Source organism: Temnothorax longispinosus, chromosome 7, assembly GCF_030848805.1.
Source record: "Temnothorax longispinosus isolate EJ_2023e chromosome 7, Tlon_JGU_v1, whole genome shotgun sequence".
Classification (NCBI taxonomy): domain Eukaryota; kingdom Metazoa; phylum Arthropoda; class Insecta; order Hymenoptera; family Formicidae; genus Temnothorax; species Temnothorax longispinosus.
The window spans coordinates 16633748-16658216 of record NC_092364.1 but is presented as its reverse complement, the minus strand read 5'-3'; the positions used below and the strand labels follow the sequence as shown (position 1 = coordinate 16658216).

The following is a 24469-nucleotide window of genomic DNA, read 5'->3' as shown; positions in this document are numbered from 1 at the left end:
CTCTACTCACCATAATCTGTCGACGGACTGCATAATTCATTCCGTCATTGGCAGGCCTCAGAGTCCGATGATTCGTTATACCGCGCCACACGAACTACGACGGCCGAATGGTAATGGCTGCTTGGACGCACGTTTGGTGTATGATTTGGCACATAATTTGCGTCATAGTCATCCTGAAATCAGACATTTATAAATAAAGTCGACAAAATCTAATGAAATGAGCTTTTATCGCGGAGAAAAGTTCATCAGCGTATATAATTAGCCAAGACTTGACTTTCACGAGATCTAAAAATTTAGCATCATTTTTCATTTTTACTGTTTGGACAAAAAATATATACAGTAGATTAATTACATAAAATTTAGATATAACTGTATAATAAACGTGCGCAAATTTATTAAGAGCGGATATTTATCTACGCTAGGGAATTATGTAGAAATCTTCTTTTTTTTATTATTGCAAATTTTTTTCATTATTATCAGGGTGTTTTAATATTAATATTTCACTTTTCCACGGCTAGTCCGTAAAATTACACGATCAAAGTGTCAGCTGTGCCAGCACCGAAAGCTGCAATGTAAAAGATAACGGGCTTCGCGTGAATCAAAATTACGAGAGCATATTCGTCCTTTGACTGACGTTAATTCTATTTCCCGGGAAAATTGAAGCGGAGCGATAAAATCGCTCGCTCGCGGATACATTGTAGACCTTTCTTCCGTTCGAGATCTCCGTCGATTGAAAACATGAACATATATTTTCACCTTCAGATTAAATGCAGCAAATACCTATTTACTGTATCAACTACTTTAATATTTTAATGATTTTTAATAATTACTGTAATAGGTACTTCAATTTAGCTGATATAATACTTTCTCTTGATATAATTCTACAAATTCTTTTTCAATATTACTATGTCCAATAACGTCCAATACTTTTTGCGGTATAATAAAAAAGCTATCATACCATGTCACTATTCGTAAAAGTATTTTGCAATGCTAATTTCTTAAATATAGGTATGTTGTTATCTACGGTTTTTCTTCACTACAGTTCAAACTTCTAATATTATGATTGTATGCGTGAATATTTATAACAGTATAAATTAATAAAGTCATATTAAATGATAAAAGAATAGTTATATAGAAAATTTAACCTTTTTATTCTCAAATAATAAAAATTTTTTAAACGGCAAGATGCGTAGTAATATAAAAAGTTATCAAGTAACAATTTGGAAAGGAGAATTATTCTCCCTTTAAGGCTTGTAGGTAGATCTTTCATAAAAGATGTCCATCTCGGTGTTTCTTTTTAAATCGTGATTATGCCAGCTCTTTGCGAGTCCTGCGAATACCCGTGAGTTACTCGCCTCGAATCATTCTTAGTAGGCACTTTGGGGCCTCCCGAAAGAAGCGCTACTAACGCCGAGCGCCATTAGCCGCGTTCTAGGGCCGAGTTGCGCAACCGCGGTCCTCCTTACCTAATGGTCGCTAATATATCATACTTTTTTCAGCTGTCACCTGTACGACATCCATTTTGCTGCAGCGTGGTTCGCGTCACTACCGCACGGCGGACTGGCATTTCATCTATCCACCGTCACTTTGCCGCCACGCAGTTACAGCTTCTTACAAGCGCTATCGTACCTGTCCTCCTTCGTTCCTCCGTCCTTCCAATTCCCATTTCTCTCGTTTTTGTCGAGTGCGGGGATTCTCAACTTTGCGCAACGACGCGCAATTATATCGTCGAAAGATCTCTTTTTGCGTCAAGTTGATTATCAACAGATTAATCTCGCAAGAGTACCGACATAATTTTCTACACTTTTGTATGACGAGTCAGAAACATTATACGCAAAGATTTGCCTTAAAATGATTTCGGTGGAGTTTAAAGAGATAGTTCCAGTTTAAATATTTTATCTTGAAAGATTGTTTAATATGTAATACATTTTCAACGCATTAGACATATTTTCTTCTTTCTCTAAGAAATTCGTATAATTTGATGTTACATCGTAAAAAATCGCTTGTAGTCGGGTACAATGCATTTCCAGGCAAATATTTGAATGTACCTTTTAATTGCTTCAAACAACATTTTGAGATACGAGGTAAGAACAGTTTCGAGGCACTCGTGCGCATATATCTGATATACGTGGCGAGTAAACGTGCATTTGCGCCCTCGCGCGTCTACGAGGAAGAATTTGCGAGATCGTGTGTGTATATTCGTATATATGTACATTGTGGGATCTAGTAACCACGCATACAAGTGCGGAGCGGCATCCTCGAGGGAGGCGCTCTCAAGGATCGGAATGCTTTGCCGCTCTCACCCCCGTGACCTCCCACCACTATCTCCGCCTCCGTAACAGCGTCTACCCAGAAAATTCAAACATTCTTTCGGGTTTATCAACTTTGTATTTAATTCACGAGATTCCGCAGCGGGGACGGTCGCAAAATCTAAGAGCTTCCGAAAGCGCAAAATTATAAGTCGCATAAATTTTATGAAGAGGTAAATGCAATCAAAAAAATGCTTTTATAAAGAAATGCATAATCTCAAATTAAGTATATATAATTTATATTTAATTCATATTGACGCTATAAAAGCTATAAAACATTGTAACTGCAATTTGGATAAAAATTTTCAATTGTCCTTTTCTTGCAGTAAATAAAATTGAATATAAAAGGAATAAAACAAAATGAGTCGCATTTCTTTGTTTACCATGCTATTTGTTTTAATAAACATTTGTCACATAAGATTCTGATATAATTGAAATTCACAGATATGGATTTGTCATGTTATAACACGAGCTAACTTACTTATGATATTAAGCTTTTAAAATACGTGTCTGATATACGAGTTTGTCAAAAACAAATTTCATTATCTTCCGTGTTGGGCCAGATAGAAAGCGTCAATTTGGTTCAACAACGACACTCGACCGGCAATCCGGCCAGCAATGCCCACGAGAGCAATGCCCGGCCGTTGCGCTATTATCAGTTTAAAGTCAAACGAATTTCGCGAACTTGGCAATCCAGGCTCTCTCGCCGAATCGACTCGGGCGCGCGCCTTTGTGCGGCCGCGTTCCGCTTTATCTGCGCTAACCAAACGGCCGTCTAGCCCAACTTACCGATTCCGACATTCTAATCTCACCAGGATACCAGCGGCTAACGTACTTTCCCGACCTGATAAAGACCGCATCCTCCGTCGAGATAAAGAGCCTCCGCCATCCGTCAGTTCACGTTTCCCCGACGTTCCGGTGACGTCGAGGCTGAAAAACGTTTCACGCCTCGGATGTAAATCCCCGAGCAGATTTCAACGCGAGTTAGATTCTCGCTCGCGGCAGACTTCACTCATGTCGAGGCCCTTCGGACGTGGGATTCGCCCTTCATCGATCTTCGGCGGGCTTTATGAGCTTACACAGAGCAGCGGAAGCCCTCGGTGTGGGCTCGAAGTGCGGCGAAGTACACTTTTAAAAGCTCGCGGGGATACGCGGTCGGATGATTCGCTTACAGCACTTGGCACACTTTCAACGTTGTCTCTACAAACTTCACCCGAGTTACGGGCGTTTTCTGTTTCCACGAGCAAAATGCGCTTGATTATCGCGGGTGTGCATGCCGCACACCAAAGTAAGAAGGGGTCCGGAAGAATAACGGATTTTACGGGGGTCGATATGAATAGAGATCGAGCGTAATTTCCTCAGTACGCGCTTCGTGCACGCGCAATTACTTGATTTTTATACTTCATTCTCTGCAAGTAGAGTCAGACTTGTATTCTTATTTTGCTCACAATCGCGAATAATATATTTTAAGATTAACGTAGGGAGAGATCAATTTTAATTTTAAACGAGAACTTTTACATATTGACATAAAACTGATGCGAAAATCCATAATACAACAGTAATATAATAATGTTCAATTATTAATCGTCTGCCAACGTCTGCCAACGTCATTTTCGTAACATGCGATCATGAAAATTCATAAAGGATATCTTTCCATTATCCGCGCTTTTCTTCAGCCGCGCTCTTATCCCATGCTGAAACTGCGAGAGTGAGTCGATAGTTTAGCAAGTATCGATCAAGTGTCTAAGTACGTGTACCCGAGCGAACGCGCACGCTTCTCGTTGTAAAGCGCGGATAACGCGTTCTTAATTTGAATCACGTCGACCCTATTGGCAAGAAGTTAACGAGCAGTTTTCGTAATAATACGTGAGTCAGCGTTCTTAAAGACGAGGAGGGTATACGAGAGTCGGAAACGACAACGGCCTCTCTTCTCGAAAGTAGAGAGTCGCGTGTTTGTGACACGGTCGGTGTACGTGTACTGGGACGGGATTAATTGAGTACTCGGGGAGGCGGAGGAATGAACACGCGCACGGTTCATCGATTCCCGTCGGCTCTATGAGCTTATACGTGCGCGAGAGGGGCAGACGGCGGGTTAGATGAATGGACGGATGAAATGGATTTACACGAAACGGCGGAACATTTTTCAGGAGCTCATAAGAGCGAGCGGGAATCTCAAAGGTGGTGGTAGGAGGAGGAGAGCACCGGAGCGTAGGAGGGAGCGAGATATCGACCGCGGGAAGTGACAGCCTCTCGAAAGTGGAGACCCTCGGCGCGCTCTCCTAACGACAAATGTGTGCTACCAGGATCAATTGAATGCTTCGGAGAACGTAGTTCTCCGAGGGTATAACGGAGAATCGATATCGCTCTGAAAACGCGCCCCTTCGACGGCTTCGAACGATCGCTGTAATTTTGTATATTCAGGAGAGTATCGTCCGGCAGCGCGCGAGTTGCGCCAAAGATTGACAAGTCTATGTAATTCTCGTATCGTTTCGCGGAACCATGTTCGTCGTCGACAATCAGTGCTGAATTAGAGAATCGATAAACGATTTTAGCAGTCGCGAGATATAATGTCGATCGTCCGATCGTTGGCTAGCCCTACGCCGCAACACCGCGCACTTATATTCTTCAAATTTTACGAGGAGCGAAAGATACTTCTTGGCGCGCCACCAAGAAAAATATTTCCGGCAATAGTGTATATGGAGCTTTTACGACGGTGCACAGAATATGTGGATGAATACTTTTTCACTGAAATAAAGCCGTTTCTCTTTTCGTCGGCGAAGTTAAGAATCGTACGTTGCGATTTGCGAAACAATCGGTCGCGGAAAATGATAATTCCTTCAATTCCTTCTGCGTTCGCGGATGAAAGTCGTAACGGATCGATCGCGGATATATTTTATCCCGTGAATTCTTGCACAGACTCGAATGGCGTTCGATGCCTCTTCTATTTTTAGGCTTCTCGATAGGGCCAATCGTGTCTTTCCTTGAAACACGTGTAGTCATTTCAGCCGATGTGACGCATTGCCGGGAAAAGGGCTATCACGAGGGCCGACTATTACAGAACAATCCTTCGCGTGGTATCGATTCGGCTTTGTGAGAGCCTTTTCCAGTAGGACACACTCTTCTCTCCATATCACAGATCAGTAGGAAGTAGAAAAACAAACATATTTTGATCCTTTCGTAAACCGAATGGTTGATTGTACATTTCTATTTTCATAATATTTTTGCAATAATTTCTTTCTCCATGAAACGATTATTATTGTTACATTTGATTGCTTTTTTATACAATGCACAGACATATGTATAGTATATAATATAATATAATGCAATAAAAAAATGTTTGAAATTTTAATGTTTAATTGTATCTATTATTTTATATATTTATTACATTCACTTATAATGTATGATATTTCCAATTTATTTAGGTATAGGATTTGGAAAATACGTATGTTCCAAATCCTATACCTAAATAAATTGGAAACGAAATATCATACATTATAAGTGAATGTAATAAATATATAAAATAATATAATTAAACATTAAAATTTCAAACATTTATATATATATATATATATATATATATATATATATATATAAACTATGTATGTTGTGTATGTTCATACGTTAGTTTCCATAAACCTGTTTAGCCCTTCCCATCACTGCCTTGCCTGGAGTCAAATCCCCGGCACCAGGGGTCCAACAGGATTATCGTAATGGTTCGCCAAGGTTCGCCACGACCTTCGATCGCCAGTAGCTTTCCGCACCTGATGATTTGCTCTCAAAATACATTCTAAAGGACTCTATGGACCTTACGCGTTTGTAATGCAATACGAATTAAATTATGTAATTGTTTCAAAATTTGGAAAACTTCTAAGGTCAAAGGAGCAACATTGGGGAGAACTTTCCTTCCTATATAGAGATATTCGATTTTCAAGAACAAAGCGATCTATTGTTAATGAAACAACTCTTGATAAATAAAAAAATCTTATTTATCCTATTTATTATATATTATTAATAATACACAAATAAAGACCTTTAGAGGATAACTCAAACCACTTATCGGCAAATTCGCTGCTGGGCGAAATCGAGTACCAAAGTCATAAATTGTACGCGAGGTAACTATTTATCTAGTTATCCGCCGAGTAAGTCACGTATAGTTCCGCCCTCACCAGCTTCATTATCTTCGCGGGACACGTTCTCCCCTGATGCAACGAGATTGCCGGATGTGCAGGATGGAGAAGCGAAACGCGGTGGATGAGCGAACGGAGGTCGGCTTCTTCCTCCGTCGCGGATCAAGAGGACGAAGGGGCCCGGACGGGTCCAAACTCGAATTCCCTCCCTTCTCCCATCACCCATCCCAACCCCGCGGTCCGTTTAGTTTTCTTTCTTCTCCCTGCTTCCTTCCTCAGTTTCTTCCCCGTTGCCGTCCGGTGTCTCCGGTTAACGTCGCGAGTCACGTCAGAAGGGTTTTGCGAGTCGGCGGATGACTGCCGGCGGGTGATACGTCGCTTTCTCGTGTGACGTCAGTCCCATCGTGAAAGAAAAGGGGCTGGCAGCAATGGTTATGGCACGAATGGGAGGGAAAGAGAGATGCGGAGTAGATTCGCCGCCGTGAGAAGCCCGCTTAGACGCTGCGCCAGAAAGGCTCAGTGTTACAAATGACCGCGGCGCTATGCATACCCAAACAGACCGAAGGTTCCAACGTGTAGAGGAGAAAAAAAGAAGAAAAATATTTATTTGGAGCTCACAGATTAGATCTAGTAGATTACGTGACATATAGCGCTATATACGGGCGAATCAGAAATAACTTACGATAAACGCGATATATATTAAATGATACGATTTAATCATATATAGATATAAGTCAAGCCTCTATACACATTCGACAATCAATTCATGTCTTTACTGGTAATTTTAATATCCGCTACAATAAAGTATATTGCAAAACATACAAATTTATCTGTGTAAACCCGTTATATATCTATACATATACATATATATACGTATATATATATATATATATATATATATATATATATATATTTACGAGTGCTTCAAAATTGTTTGTTCTATGCTGTAACAGCATAAAAAAATTAAATGCTTTTTTCTTTAATTGCTATTTACAGGATGACCAAGGCTGCCTGCCATTCGACATATAGCACGTCGCGCTGGAGTCAAGCGTAGGTATCTCCAAATTAATGTATCAAGAGACAAATAACAAATTACAGACATTTCTGGAAAGGACTATTCGTGACGCAATTACTATAGTATAGCAGACATGTGCAAGTATTTCATTGCCTTAACCTCTCTAAATATAGAGCTATAGGCAAGATACTCTCAGTGGGTTGCCAGATCCCCATCCGAGAGGTGGTGATCGAATAAAAACCTGACAAAACTGTCTTGGTCGGATTTAAACTCGGATCCTCCGGCTCACATCTCTCTGCGCCACGATCGCCACTGTACGTCGTAGTTCCCTATACAGATTAGCGTCCGCCTATCGGCATAGGAATTGTGTCAAATTCTCTTTTCTCAATTACATATCTTTTATTTGTTAAATTTGTTCGTTTTCTTCATTCATAATGCTCTATTCTATTCGTTCATCCGAGTTCACAGAAGAGAAACTGTGGATGCTTTTATTTATTCGCAACTCGCGCGAGTTGCGAATAAATAAAAGCATCTATAACTTCATTCTTAGAGATTCAGCGAATCGAGGAATCCTCGTTTCCGCAATGGTAATGGCGCGTGCTTCCATTATTCTTAGCGCACTCCCTCATCGCCAGCGGGGGTGACGCATGGGCATTCCGCGGGTACTTACGGCACGAGAACAGAGCGCACAATCATCTCGGATCAATATTTCATTAAAAAGAGTTCGGGGCAAGAGCTGATGCGTGCATATATTCTCGTCGCTTTGTACTATATAATTCCTGCAATACTGAATCCTTACATATTGAGAGAAAAATCTACGCTTTTCAGGTCTTGATATTACATAAAATTTGATGAATTGTTGAATCAATTATTTGGATCGGTTATAAGATTGTTTTTGGTAAACAAAATAATTTAGGAGAATAATTTTGATATATCTTCTGTTTTTCATATATTTGTTTAATACATGTGAAACAAGTTTAAAAAATAATAATAAATAAAAGACTTATTAAAAACATATAAAAAGTGAAAAGGACATTTGATATTCTTGTTATAGATCCAAAACTTATTCTTTCTCTGTTTATATTATTTCAATTAAGAAACATACAAATGATGTTATTAATAACTCAGATTAAGTTTACTTTTTAAAAAATCCTTTACATATGTAAATGTACAAAATCATCTAATATTTCATTCGCCATCAGTTTCTTATTTGTTATTTTATTGTAAAAATTGTAAATATTGAAATACGTAACACATAATTCTTAATACATCTACGAACTGCGAAAATTTTACCATTAATGACCTAAAGAACTATATGTCTGCATAATACGAAGAAAACATATTTTCATAATTGGATATGTTAAGAAAATCTAAGAGTTTAATAGATCTTCATCGACACCGCATTGCTTGCGTACCGTTTTTTCTTCCTCAAAGCTATATCAGCGTCGAAGAAGAAATGAGATTGCGCACGCGGGTAAAGATCACTAGATAAGGCAAGAAGACGAGGTAGACGAGTAGCTAGAAGCGTAAGAGCAACATTGAGGGAGAGAAAAAGAGAGGTACCGAGGACGGCGATGACCCCCGCGTTGCGAGGAAAACGCGGACGGCGGAAAGATGGGACACGATCGCGTTTGCATGCAAATGCCAAGCACTGCGCGGTAAATGTTTCTGCGCGATAAAAGTCTTGTAGTGGCGCGGCAGCCATCGCGTGAATTTACGTGCTTTTTCGAGCGACTGCCATCCTACTTCCGACCTCATGCGTCCGCCACTGACACCAAGCTCGCGCGACCGCCATAAATGAGTATGCATGTGTGTGTGTGTGTGTGTGTGTGTGTGTGTGTGTGTGTGTGTGTGTTTGTACGCGTAGGTCTACGTATGTTGGACGGGCCTACTACGTGGCACTCTAGTGCGCCCGAATTATTAAGAGCTGCTAAGCCACACTTACCGCCCTCCATATCCAACCGTCTTCCGAGAGCTGTCTGTTACATTATCAAGAATAGGAGCTGCTCCGAGACGCGCTTGCAGGTGTTCGCTGCTCATACGTTGTCGGCCGTCACTCTCTGTCATTGTCTCCATAACAATATACCGCGGATATCCAACCGCAGCCTCGAACGTCTGGTTATTCCGGGTGACTTCGTGGCGCAATTACACGTCGTCGGCGAGAACGTTTGGATTACAAGTCGCATCTCTTTACCAGTCCTTGGGAAAACATCGAGATAAAACGCTGAGAAAGTTAACTCTCTTCTGAAACAGAAATAACGCGTATGATGAGAAGAGGAAGAAATGTTTCTTTTCTCTTGCGCTAAACAGGTATAATTCCGTTTTGAACAATAAATAAATTTAACTCGCGCAAGTTCGACTAGCTCTCGATCGCGAACAACGATGGCGAAGGTTGCGAAACAAATCACTGCCCCGTCGCCGTGGTTTTAGCCGCTTTTGGCTAATTTCTCTCACAGTGAAAATCCTAATTAATGAGAGCGAATTACGCGGCTCCGAGTTTGTGTGCGTTCCGGACGCCTCGGCAGCTCGCGCGAGGGGTCGAAAAGCAGTCGAACGAGGGATGAACAAGGAGGAAAAGCGACCAGAGCGCAGTGGTGAGTCGCTGCACCTTCGAAAAGAGGAGGTGGCGGAACAAAGGCGCAGTAGGATGGATGCTAACTAATCGGGTAATTTTTCTGGCATCAGTCGGTGAATATCAACGCCGCCGTTGAGCCCTCCCGCGGCATTAAGAACGACAAACGATCGTCGATCCATCTGGCTCAACGCGACTACGTCGAGCGTCAGCCTTCCGTCGTCCTCGCTTCCGCCCATCGTCACCCCAACGAATCCACCGGCTGTCTATTCTCTGGCAGTTCGAACTACCGATCTCTTTTCTGACCTACGGAACGCTCGCTTGAAATCACCCCTCGAAGGGTGTTTTTTGAGTACTCGACATGCACGAGTAAACCGATTTGAATGGAGGCGACGAACCGCTCGTTCTTTCTTCCCCCTCGAATAATCGTTCGTATCGAGATAATTGCTCGGGCTACAAGCGTGACGCTTTAACCTGCCGAGGGAAGCGTATTATCATAGTCATAATTCGCTAACGCAGGCAGGTAAATGCCATTCGTCGTCTATTGAAGTCTTACCGAAAAAAGTCATTAAAATTATGCGGTTATTACATGAACCAGTTTGTGTAGTCGTTTGAATTTTTGAATAGCCAAAATGTCCACATTTCACGAATAAAAGTTTTATAATATGAAAAATTAATATAATATATAAGAGGAATTGTTCGAATTTTCAAATAGTCTATTCAAATTATCCATTTCATGAATAAAAGTTCTATAATATAAAAAATTAATATAAATATAATATATAAAAGAAAGAGGAAAACAATAAAAGCGCGACATTACTTGCATTTTTCGTATTCTCAAAAAGCTTGGTTGTATCTCTTACGTTTGCATATACTCGTTCGAGTCGTTCGTGCTTATAATTTTGAATTAATTAATAAGAGCTTTTTATTATGATCGCTACACGTTTAACGGACAAAGGAATGCAGCGGCATGATGTAAAAGGCAATTTGTCGGGAATTGTAGCTTTCACACACTGCAAATGTACGTTAACGTTTTATGAAACCGCGGATGGAAGCAGGAGCACCTGAGTACCAGTGGAAATTGTGTCGCTAGAGAGAAGAATAACCGGCTATAGCGTGCGGTTAACCGGAAGCGGAAAAGGTCAAATCGCGTCGGTGGGTAAGCTCGCTTGGCCGGGGTAGAGCCGCGATAATTGGAACAAAGAGAGTTGGCTCCGAGAGTCAGGAGGAATCCTCGTCCTCGGGGCACTCTCTCCCCCACCGTCTTTCATTCCCTCACTTCCTCTCCGGTAGCGATAAAGTTTAACTCTTTCGAACTCTGTTAGCGGTGTACTCCTTCCGGAGCACGAAGAAAAATTCCCTTTATCTAGTTCGCCATTTTTTTATCCCCCTTTCCGTCCGTTCATTTCGCCCAGCGTGTTGCTATACTTTGTACTGCACTTGCGAAACTACGCTTGACGAGTTGCAACTAGTTTAGCCTTAATTACAACGGAAGAAATTGTAGCATACATTTTTACATGCTAAAATTTTGTACCACAATGTTAATTAGATTAAGCATTCATTATATCCAGAGAGAAGTTTTCAAAGGAAATAGCTTAAGATGTGTCTCTCTAACATCTCAGTCAAATTTATGTCCTTTTCCTCTCGATATATAATTATGAATGTGATCGAGAAAGGGAATAAATGTTAGCTAAATATAGTTAAATTCTCAGAAGAATTAATATCTCAAAACAGAATTTTTTAGAGTATATTAGCAATAATTATTCGTTAATCATATTTACGATGCGGCCAATAAAAACCATAGTTACATTAATTAATATATAAATTAGACATTAACATTACAATTAAATATTAAATCAATTGTTCAAGTTGTCTCATATTTTTGAATACATCCTTTTGAACTTTTGGAGAATAGATAAACAACTGATATACCTATATGTTCAAAGCAAATTTCTAAGAAATATGTAACGGCATTTTAATCGTTGCTGTAACATCGTAAATATATTTAAGCTTAAATGTCGTTAGAAAGATCGTGGTCTTTCAATTTTAATTTTAGTTGTCTGAAACCTTTCCCCTACTTCAGTGAATGATTCATGTAGTCGAGTCACTTGATCATTAAGCTGATCCTTCTTTCGCAATGCGTTGATAACTGACAGTCATGCTACATGAATATCATTCGAGTGTACTCGCTGTCGGTGTTGCTAACTATGTATCAATCAACGTTTCGGAACATAAATATACATCTCACGTTCGAAACGCGCTTGCTTAACGCGGTCTGTATTTATTAATGACAGACAAAACAGCAAGAGATATGCCGAAAATTTCGCTCGACGTTTTAATACGACTCGAGAATATATATTAACGAAAGCGGAGTCAAGCCGCTCGCACAAAGGCAAAAGTGGAAAGTATGGCCCTGGAGCGTTTATCGCGAACAATATACAGAAACAGACTGAGAATTTCTGCAAAAGTTCCTTACGCAAAAATTCACTGTACGACGTAGAAACGCATTTCGTTGCGTCGAGACCACAATCCCCGTTGCGGGTGGATTCTCATTTAATGTTCCGTAAGAAGTGGCGGCGGTTTCTCTCGGTTTAAAGAATGTCCGAGGTGCGCGGAAAATCCTAACGCGGAGTGGTCTCCCATAAAACACAGCCCGCAGGAGAATCATCAAAAACTATTCGCGGCCGCTTGTGTTTTACAGCCTTTTGCATAAAATATGAAGTCGCCACGTGTAAAATATTATCACGCACGCCCCTCGCCGAATAATATATTACAGTCGATATCAGCATTATCAATATTCACGGGATTGCATATGGATCTCTCGTCCCGATGTGTTTTCGATCGGCAGCCGTGCGGTTTCTCTCTCGATTCCCGCGGAATACCATTATCCCGGTGGCTTCCCGTTGTACTCTCGGTTCGATCACCGTTCGCGGAATACCCATTTCGCAACCAAATGAAGTTAGTCTCTTGTTTCTTGTGTTTTTCCTCCGGCCTCTCTCTCTCTCTCTCTCTTTCTCTTTCCCGGTTGCATTGGCAGTGCAGAAGCGCATAAACTTCAGAAGCCCGATGGTTAGATGTGGCTCGAAGTGGATAGGTCGACGTGATCAGTGTTGTTCCAGCGTAAACCGACGAGCGAGCGAACGACGTAGCGGAGGGGGTGTTGACGAAAGGAGCGGAAAATAAGGCGGAAGCAATAGCGCTCCATGTGGCTGGAAACTCGTTTCGTCCATTAAAGCGCGCTTTCTTGCCGGCTTGTTTTTCGCCTTCCTTGCCGCAGCTCGGTGCCGCTCGTGGCATTGAGATATACACGAGGAAAACACGCGGCGCGGTACGTACGCCGGCGCGATGTCGACCCCGGAATACTCACAGCAACTCATCCTCGCAATTCATCCCCTCCCACCCAACCTCTCTCTCTCTCTCTCTGTCTCCCCCGACAAGAGCCTAAGTGAAATTTCGTGCCGGGCGCGCTCCTTTTTCTCTTCCTACATCCCGGCCTTTCAGTCTCCACTCACCAGTCGTCTTTGCGGCGAGTCGAGATAAAGGATCCGACCCCCGGGTTTCCTCCCATTGCACGATATCCCCTGAGATATCTTATATCGCCGAGAAATTTCCGTACCCTTCTCCTTCTCTCGTGAACGAAAAAAAAGTTTGGCACGGGTTCTAACCGCTCGTGTTGGGGTTAAAGTAACGACGATCTTCCGCCGCAGCCTAATATAAAGTTAATTCACTTTCGTGGCAGTGGCGCGTATCGTTGTATATGGTCGTAACGGGGCGACGGGATTTGCTTATCCCCGGGGCGGTTGTATTGCGGCGGATATACTATATCAGGGCACAACGGAAAATACCGAGGAAGAACATAAGAATAGTTTCGGCGCTCGCGAAGCAAAAATGTCGGACTGGGTCAGCGAGGCAAAACGCCGAAATGCCAGAGAGCGCGGAAATAACTGATAAAACATCCGAATATTTCATCCGCCAGCGAATGAAAGTGACGTTGAAAAAAGAACCCACAAGAAGTTTCGACTCTTCCAAATTGGATATGTAAACCGAACGAACGAGGATAGCAAAATCGATGCGATCGATCGGGGACGCCAAGCATACTCTTTTTTGCTTTTTTTGATTGATTCTTACTATGAATTATCATCTTTTACCCTTGCTAATATGTCTGGTGGCAACGAAGAACATGGAAAAGCGAACGATGTAAGAACTTTGGCTACGGCAACTCCATGGAATTAATTTTCATCTTTCAATATCAATTTAATTTTCAAACTATACGCGTTGTGACATTTAAAAGAATGCTGTACTATTTTCTAAAATCATACAGAAATTAGAACACCGCATTTGATTACGTAAGGCTCGAAATTTTTCAAAATTACTTTTAAAACAAATCGCTTGTATTTTTTGTGATTATTTTTTTTATTGTTATACAATCATTTTATGATATTTACTGTTAATATTTTTTATTTTTGCTTACGAACGCAGTTGTATTTTTTCAAAAAGCAAATGGCCAAGTATTATAGGATCGCGCATCGATCAAACCGTAGGCGACTTCTTTCAAGGGTTGTTTGCTTTACCCTTAAACTTAACTCTCGCTTATAAAGATGAAGGATCGTAGAGTAGGCGTGGGTGTGTTGTTGGTCGAGAAACCGGGCACGTTTCATGTGACGAAGGTTTTGGTGGTATATATATAACGCGTGCCACGATTCGAATAAGAGGGATAAGATTCGAGCTCAGAAATATCGCTAATATATTACTTCGGCTCCAATATTTCTGTATTACGGGAATAGAAAAGATACGTTTATGTTTCTTTAAGTATAACGTTATAACCATATATCATTCCTCTCGCCTGTTTTTTTTTTAACCAAACAGGAATACAGCGAATCATATAAATATATTTTACCATAAGTTATCTGTAAGAATAAACATAATAAAAATAGTAAAATACCTTTCTGATGGGGGTGTTATTCTTTCTATGTAAATTAACGATAATATTCGCATAGAACTACAAATGAGAGGACATGTTCTGCCGCAGATAACATTACAGAAGCTTTCCTAATATTGATAATAAATTTATATTTAAAAGAGAATATAACCTTTTTTATATACGTCACGTGTTTGTATCTTTAGATTCTCCATAAATTTTTGAAATTCTTTCCATAAGCAGTACACGTGCAAACTTATCTCAGCTAAATAGTACTCTCTGGATTTTTTCTTAACTGATCATACGTTCGCGCGGTCTACTCTTACAATTAGCCTGATCTTCTACCTTTTCTTTTTTAATTGTTACTTAAGATAAGCTCCAAACGTGCAATGTAATTGAAGGTAGTAATACGCTATACGGTAGATAGCACGGTTTTGCGTTTCACGATTTCATCAGTCCGCTTCCTTGAGCTTTAATGGACCACTAGAAGAAGTCTTGGGAAATACACCCTTACGGAGTAACATAAAGACGCGGTTAACCATAGGATTTTATATATATAGAATAAATGCTGAGGGTAAAAATTTGCTTTGCTTTTATAACGTCGTTTCTAGTATTAATTGTATAGAATCTGGTTGAATGTCTACAAAAAAATCATAGAATGTTATACGGCAAATTACTTATTATAATTAAAATAGTCTTTCAGAAAACATTTCAGTGCATATTAGTAGTTAAATATTGATTTAATAGGTAGCAATTTATAAACTTTATCAAAATTTTATTTACGAAATATGTATCTAACAAATAATATTATTAATTTGATGATATAATATTTAATATAATGATGGTATAATATTTATTGTTCATAAAGCATTTAATATTTCGGAAAAAAATAGCAAATAAAACTAATAAGATGAATGCAATCAAAAGAGAGAATAGTTGTAGAAGATCAATGACGATCATATACAATATGAATTGCTCGTACGGCGAGAAATTTTTCGCCAGTAACGCGTAAAAATTGTCATGTTAGGATTTATCGGTTATAATCCGTCTCATGCATCATCTTGAGGAATGTGTATCGTAGGCTTCCTTAATTTCGCCATGATCCCCGCTCGTGGGAATATTTACACGCACGTTCAGAAAGATTCTTATAGTCCATCGTCCTCCATTATATCGAGTGAAGAAGAGGGTTCCCTAAATCGGCGGCTTTGTCAAAGTTATAGTGCCTAAATTCGTAAACACAAGGGTCGCTCCTACAATACCGACTTCCGCGTGTCAGCAATCTCTATTGCGCTTGCGGAAAAATACAAGATGTACGTTCCCAAGAACACTCTTCAATCTCCTTCAAACGACAACATGTAATGTAAATAATAATTTTTTTTACAAACACCATTAAAATACTACAATCGCCGCAAATATTAACCGGAAACATGCGGAGCGTTTCAAGCATCGAAGCGTAAACGAGAATTATCAAGCGTAAATACAATCTCGTTCGTGTTGTGATGTGACTACGCGACATAGTATTTCTATAGAAACGTGACTGACAAGTGATCGCGTGTGTAACTCCCGATTCAGTAATATATCTTCGATGTCTCTTTCGTGGATTATCGAACAGACGAGCCTTCCGATCGCGAGAAGTTTCGGGAAACGTTCCAAGAGCTTAGGGACGTCGTCGTCGTCGGTTGTCGCTCCGCGTTTGTCGGAATCCGTAGCGTAAATTTTCAGCACGACTTACCGGAGTCATCTGGCGCGCGCGATAGGATTACGAGATTAAGGATCTTCTCGTTGAGAGATCTTCTCGTTAATAATAATAATCGCCGTCACTTCCTGCAACGCGAGAGACGCGAGTGCCGTCAATACGCTCCGCTCGCCACTATAATGTCGTCTATACCGTTTCGCAAAGTTGTGGACGCGACGTCGAACAAAATCCTAAATGCTACGACGGGCACCTATGCGCGACCTCGTCCCATAAATTCCAGTTCCAAGGATGTGCGAATGTGCAACGCGGACAACGACGCTACGCCGAGGGTCGTTCGAAGAATAATAGTTGACACGAATAGTTGGTACTACGCGCGAACGTTTGCCGTGGCATTATGTAATCGGGATTACGTCATTCTCAGCGCGTTTCTTACGCTCTGTAAGACGCGGATCGTCGAAACTACCGGCGCGGCGTAGCGTATGAAGGAAACGTGCGCCAAATATCGGCGACGTGGCTGTTATTAACCTTGGTTTGCGGTATGCAGATAATGATAGAGACAAGGAAACTTATGTTACAGGAAAACTACAGGCGACATAAGTCTCGTTAAGTCTCGTTCAACGAAATGTTTTGTAATTCTGTAGGATTTCCTTCAAAATCGCACGGATTTCTAAAAGTTTGATTGCTACTCTCAAATACCATTTTCTATGCTTTTTAATTACAAATTTTATAAGAAAATATTCATTTAATTAGGCTGAATCAATAACGTTATTATTTAATTATGTAAAGTAATAATTGGGACACACACACAGAAACACAATATCAGTTATAAAGAATATACTATGCTAATTTCGTAATTAATTTATATAATGTTTGTAATAAAACTCTGAATTATATATTAAAAAGAAACGATTTTTCTATGCCAGTTGCCGCATTCCCGCAATATTTTGTATATCATGGCATTATCATATCGCTTTATTTCCCACTTAAACTCGGATCAGTGGAGAGTTGAAAGTCGTCGTTCCATATCCCGCTAAATTATTTGCGTATGTTCGCAACGTTTCATGCTAGAAATGCAATACGGTTTACAAACATCGATCAGCGTAATATATCGTTCTAAACTGAATAATTGAATTAATATGTTAATGGCCTCGGATACCCCGGTCGATCGTTTTATCGGGACATGCGCCGCGCGTGAGAGAGAGAAAGAAAGAGAGAGAGAGAGAGAGAGAGAGAGAGAGAGAGAGAGTCATTTTGTGTCTAACAAACATCCTGTCGACTCGTTCCGCGGCGAAAATCGACATGCTACTGTATATTCCCGCTACAAGAAAGCTTTTCGAGAGCTGGGCTTGGGTCCAACTGCGACCGCCATGTTTATGGTACCGGGCGTCTTAACCCACTGAGCGAAGAAATATATCCGGAAAACGATGCCGAAGTTGAGAGGTTGCGCGAGGTCAGGTTCCGACGCAGTGCTATACATTCCGCTCGCAATTTCGTAAAGCAGATAATATCTGCAGTACTCGCGGACGCAAAATAACTTTCAAGGTAAATGTTCCGAGAAGGAACTTTGTCTCCTCCGAGTTATTTGGGATGTATAAAATGCGCTCTCTAATTACAAAAACGAACCAGTGATAAAAGTATATAACACGGTAACTTACCTCGAATGTGTACATCTTTCGCGATCGAGTTAGTTTCAGAGGAACTATCGTTTAAAAGCTCGAAAAAAATGCAATTTCCAAGAATATCGGCAGTATTATTGATCGAGTCGGCGCTATATCGATTCCAAGCCATTGTTCAATACGACCGAAACTCTTTCGATATACTATACGCTCCGATATAACGGCGCCTATACAATGCGCGCTTTGTGCAGCGCGCGGGAGAAACATCAGACGCGCAAACAGAGCGATTCGAATGCACACACAATAACCGATTAAAAAAATACTTTTTGAGTCACGCGGCCAGCCTCCGACGCGGCGATAGTTGAACGGCGATAGCTCGAACGGAAACGAAGTACGAGCGCGCCCGATAAGCGCGGTTAGTCTTCTAATTCCATTCGCCATAAACGCTGCTTACGTATCTAATCTGGCATTCCCGCGTGCTGCACCAGCGTCTACAGAAAGGCTTTAACGAACACGCAGAATCTATGAATCATTTACGGCGACACAAGGCGTTCGTTTCTCTCTCTCTCCCTCTCTCCCTCTTTCTCGGTTCTCTCGGTTGACTCACGAGCGATTATTCATTTGCAAATAATTCGCGTTCGTGTGCTCCGTGCTTGTGCATTTCTCGTAGTCGATTCGCTGAACGAGCAGCCCGTTTCTCTCTGTTAAATCTAAACGTTTATGCAAACGTAAACCTTCGACTTTCGGTTAGGTCGGCTTAAAGACAAGCTCGCGAGATTACTGCTCGTGAAATATAATTTTAAGCTTCTTTTTCATATACGCGTTGCATTAAAGATGTGTATCACGTAATAAGAAAGAGCTGCAAAAGATAAAGCATGTGCCAGATACATAGAACAAATGTCAAACACACTTGTGTTTGTTCTCATTTATTTCTTATAACTGCATCTGAAGTTATCGCGAAATTACGCTATTAATTCAATAACGCATTAATTGGTTACGAAAAGAATAATATAGATATCAAAATACTAAAAAATAAGTTCACGTATTTATACCGCAAAGCATTTTTTTGATAGCTTTTTTTTATCCGGTTTTAATACTTTTTTTGATCAGATTTGTCTTCAATAAATGAAACAGCTGCAAACCTTTCGCGCGCAAAATTGCAACTAGAAACCTGAATGGTCGATCCACATTGGCCACGTTGTGAAAGTAAGATAGATGCATAAGTTATAGGCGACCTTTACTGTGCTGTCGCTTGAATGGGAAATCCGAAGCGCATATTGCCTATATGCGTAATTCGAATGAATCGGCTTGCGAAGATAATAGCTACAATGCTGCGATTGAAATGATGTCCGATTCATACAATCATTTGCAGAATTGTGCAATTAAAGCGCAAATTATGGAAAATTTTCCTCGCTGCTGAGAGAATAATGTAAAGAAACCATCAAAACCAGCAAAGAATTTATTTTGCGCATTTTTTAGTTACATAAATACTCTCAGGTTATATCCCGCGAAATAAAAAAAATTCCGCGATAAAATTTCCAGAATTATATTATTATCGTAACATTGTGAAATATTTCTATTTTCTGCATATGAAGAATTAAATTATTTTAAAATGTGTATTGGAAATTGATATACATTTTCACGCGTATGTGTGAAAATGCGCACAATGTAAAAGAAGAGCCTTTGGAAATTTATGTGACATTGATTATTTCATTTATGTAATGACGAAAATTAATTGTCTGCGAGCGCTCGTTTATTTTCGGAAATGCATATATTTTGATATTTTGATCGGCGGATTGAAATAAACATGTTTATAAATCGCATACGTACGTATACCTTATTTCTATTCAGATCCGTTCCCTTCTTCGTCGACACCGTCGAAAGTTGAGAACGTCGATGGATTTCGTGGTATCTACTTTTTTACTTTCGTACGTATTTTAAATCAGGGATGATGGCTCGGTACGAATTTAGCACCCCCTTCTGTCAAACGAAAATGTCCGTTAAACAGCTCGAGCACTAAGGTCAGAAACAAATCAAACAGAGCACTGAATTAACCCCTAAACAGCCCTTAATTTCGATATACATACTTTACTCCGATTTTGTCTGGTAGGAGTACCAACCTGACGCGGAGGTGTCGGTGAAGACGGTGAACGTACGACGTAGCGCAGCAAATAGTCGTCGATGTAAATTCCTTTCAAACAAATTTGCCTTTTTTTTCGTTCGCGTCGGTGCCTCATTTGCTCGCGCACACACTAACGCACACGCACGTAAGTATACCCGGCCGCGCGGCGTCGCGACGTCACCGATCAGTGCTGCCGCGGCGTCGCGCACGGCCGTTTACAGTGGTACGACTCGCCGGCGGCTCGCGCGCGCTCGGCAACATTCGGCCGGGCTCGGGCCTCCTCGCGCAGGCAGTTACGGTGAGGAACGTCAGTTACTCTTCGACACTCGCGCGGAAGAGTCTGTGCGTGTTTAGCGGTCGGGGATATTCGCCGGGTCCCTATCACGGAGTGTCGAGTATCTCGTTCAAAGGTGTTTTACCCCACCCCCTGCGTTTCCTCCGACCCCCCCTCGGTGACGCGCGCGGGCGAGAATCGTGATACGCGCAGTATCGCGGAGATCTCATCCGGGTGTACGGTGAGAAGTTGGCGGAGTACGCGAGAACCGGCGTCGAGAGATCTCGGCGCGCGCGCGACAGATAAAAGCCGGCTACGCGACGAGTACGATACGCGGAACGGCAGCCGGGAGCCGGGAGATATATAGAGAGGGACGGCCCGGCGCGTGTGTGTTTTCGCCGTTTTAATAGTGAATGCGCGAGTTTTCGTCGTCGGGAGTTAAACGCGCAGCGAGATACCGCGCGCGCGGACGCGGATGGATGTCTAAAGTGAAGTAAGAAGCAAGAGAGTAAGAGCGAGGAGCGAGAGAGGGAGGCCCCCGGGAAACCCGGCAGTCAGCCACGGACGACTTCAGGCCGGCATTTTGACGTTTGCTCCGCGTGTCTTCCCCCCTCCGCGTTCCCTCCCCGCGTGTGATGAATACTGTCGCAGGTGAGACGTGCACGCGACGCCAGCAGACAGAGCGTCGAGCCGCACGAGTGATGCCTTGTTCGCAGTGAGATTTTTTCCCCTCCCCCTCCCCCTCGGTCGTTTTCGCGTTTTCTCGCCGCGCGGCAGTTAGCGGCGTCCGGCTACGATAACAAGCGGCAGGGACGACGCGGCGGGTACAGTTCTTCCTCGGTCGTCGCGCGACAGGTACAGAGAAGAGGAAAGGGTGAAAGAGAGATAGGAGAGAGAGAGAGAAAGAGAGAGAGAGAGAGAAGTGCGCGCGTCCGCGGACACCGGCGGGTATCGGGAGCCGTTATCGGGAAGTGTGGCGGCGGAGAATTTCACGCGATTCCATAACCGTCCCAGGATCCTCGCGGCGACGCGCGCTCCGTCGGGGTCTGTCTCCGCTACTCCGCTCGTCGCTTCGTCGCTCGCCGCCGGCATTCTCTCGCGTCCTCTATATACGGTGGTGGGGAGGGCTCTCGCCTCTTCCCCGATGATACGCACGTGCGCTCGCCGCTACTCGCTACTACGTTTACGTGCGTGCGTGCGTCCGGGACGCGTTCAGTGAATCGAGTTCGTAGTATCTCGTCGCGCGAGTGACGCGAGTTGTGTCCGGTCAGTATACATCGTTCTCGTTCTCGGGTCAGTTCTCGGTTCGGTTCAGTTTGAGATTACGCTTACGCGGGCTCGCCACCGCCACCGCCGCCGCCGCTGCGTTTCCGTGTGTGTGGGGCACCTGCTGCTTGAAGAAGGAGACCGAAGCGGAGAGGACTTTCGCAGCCGCGCGTAGCCATGGATACGCTCCTACCGAGCGGCAATATATTTCGAGAGCTGCAGGACATACACGACACCGGATACTTCTCGGCCCAGCCGTCGCTCGAGGATCACTGGCAACAGGTATGGACACACCGCGGCTCATTCAACCCGTTATCGCGAATCGATCGAACGGCAGGTTGCCGCGCGCTGCCTTATCCCCCCTATCGATTTTCGTCGGGGTCTTTTAAAGACTGTTAAAAGATATCGCGAGACATAAACCTGTATAGATAAGATAATAATTTTGTACGCGTTAAATATACGTAAAGCGGCGTGTCATATTTCTCCTTGTTATCGCAAACGATGTTTCTAATTAACTCTCGAGCGACAATTTCGACCTTTTCGAGTTTTTCTCCTCGGAGAGATGAAGGAGATAATTTACGAGATAATTTAGAACTTTTCTTGCACGCGCAACGTTAAGGAAGTCGATACGAGCCGAGACGGGATAATCTAGCGCCGAATTAGGGTGCCGTGTAACAATACGGTGCCACGTGCCGACAAAAGTTGTACTAATGCGGTATAGAATACCGGCGGCGCTCCCCAAACCGGCTTTCGCTGTTTGACAGTTTGTCGAATGTTTCTATTTATTACCTCTTTAAGGGGACAAAAGCAGAGGAGGGTTCGGTAGGTATATACTGTCTCCCTCCTTTCCTCCCGTTCATTCATTCATTCCCTACCGAGCGCGTTTCGAGCAAGCCGACCGCCGCGGCGCCGCCGCCGCGCCGTTTAGCTTCGTTTACGAATCGTGGTTAGTGACCTTTGACCTTCTCGTCGCGGCCGATGTCGAATGCTTGCCTGCTGCCCGCCGCGCGTTTCAGAGAAGCGTTCGCGTACGCGGAAAAACGGAAATTGTCGCACCGCGCGAATGCGCCGGCCCGTAAGATTTGCCGACATCGCGATGGAAACGGTGGTACGTTGACCCTCGTCCCTCCCGCGCGATCCTTCGCCGTTCTTCGCGCGAGCGTGACATTTGTCAAGATGCGAAAACCTGCGAACGAGAAATTGCGATAACGCGCAAGAACGATCGCCGGGCTCTTCCGGTGCAAAGACTTTAACGGCGCGATAAATCTCGCGTTACATCGTGTCTATCGGGATCATGATAAAATAGGTCGAGTGATATGATATAAGTATGTTTCATATATCAATCGCGATTGTTATTCTCAACATAGCGGTCCTAGATTTTTGTGAAAACCATTATGAATACGTAATGGATGTGGAATTATCTCTCATTTGCGTGAGAAATTTAAAGCGACCTGCGCTCCCAACTTCGAGTTACGTCATTTTTTTTTAAATTAACTTTCGTAAATGCTTGTAATATATCGGATTTCGGAGTCACGTCATTTAATCTTTCGATTCAACGTGTAATCGTTAAAGGGAATGTATTATGGACTGAGAAGCGCTTTAAATGTATGTCAATCGGGTTTAAAGACCCGATTGTGCTGTGTACGTTTACGGACTTATGATACGCTCACAGAATATATCAGCGGCCAGTTTACTATGGACTTATTTATTTATTAGTGTATCGAGTTCGAAATCGGATACCGAATGGTAACTAATGGTTCTTCCATTTATGTAATTATAGCTAGTACGAATAATAATTTATAACTATCTTATCGTCGCACGCGATTCACCGCGTTTTAATGTTTCTAATTTTTTAAAATCCGTTATGGAGAAGATTTTTTTTTAACATCTATTTATTCTTCCAAGTTCTTTGACTTTTTAGTTTAAGTGTGCATTTATTTGGAGATTTATTTAACGAATTTAACGTTTGAGATGCACGTATCATAAACCGTCGTACATAATACTTCAATCGCGTTAAAAAAATGACGAACTTTCTTGGAATCGATTTAATTCAAAACGTCAAATATTGAGTCACGATTTATGCCTCCTTAATGATATCTTTATGATAATAATTAACTGTCAAATTAAAATTTCTCGAGGTAAAGCAAGCTTAAAATTTCCTTTTGAGCAACATAGTTTTTATTTCTCTCTATTTTTGAAGCCAAGAATTTTTTACGCTCGCTTTTAACATCGACAGCACCGATGTCCCTGATATTCTGGTTGAGGAGAGAATAGGTATATACTTCAAATTAGAACCGAGGAATTTGCCGTAAAGTTCGACGTGGTCGTACACGTTAACATCTCGTTGGGAATTTGCAGAGTTCGTCGGATGATCGATCGTGAGGTGCGCGCACGATGTATTCCCGGAATTTAAAAGGCAGACATCAAAATCTCGCTCGGCTCGGGAAGCCCAAGGCCGCATTAGATCGGCGTGTACGTTCAGTGACGCGCACGGGTATTCGCTATAGACGCCGCTCCGCGTCCTGTTTGTTTACGAGTGTGCAATGACCTTACT

At 42.2% G+C, this 24469-nt stretch overlaps 1 protein-coding gene and 1 long non-coding RNA gene across 2 annotated transcripts in view; one reads left to right on the top strand and one right to left on the bottom strand.

The window, feature by feature from the left end:
* Positions 1-20514, bottom strand: part of LOC139816891 (uncharacterized) — a 63881-nt gene extending 43367 nt beyond the window's left edge. Inside the window, exons 1-4 of the long non-coding RNA XR_011733111.1 lie at positions 20374-20514; positions 20090-20269; positions 9397-9695; positions 11-173 (exon numbers count right to left, since the gene is read on the bottom strand). This is a non-coding gene — a long non-coding RNA (uncharacterized lncRNA). The remainder of the gene's footprint in view (positions 1-10; positions 174-9396; positions 9696-20089; positions 20270-20373) is intronic.
* A 453-nt stretch (positions 20515-20967) lies between these two features.
* LOC139816890 (Krueppel-like factor 6) overlaps positions 20968-24469 on the top strand; it is a 315297-nt gene continuing 311795 nt past the window's right edge. Inside the window, exon 1 of the mRNA XM_071784707.1 lies at positions 20968-22197. Coding sequence (XP_071640808.1) covers positions 22093-22197 — 105 coding nt within the window. The 5' untranslated portion in view covers positions 20968-22092. The remainder of the gene's footprint in view (positions 22198-24469) is intronic.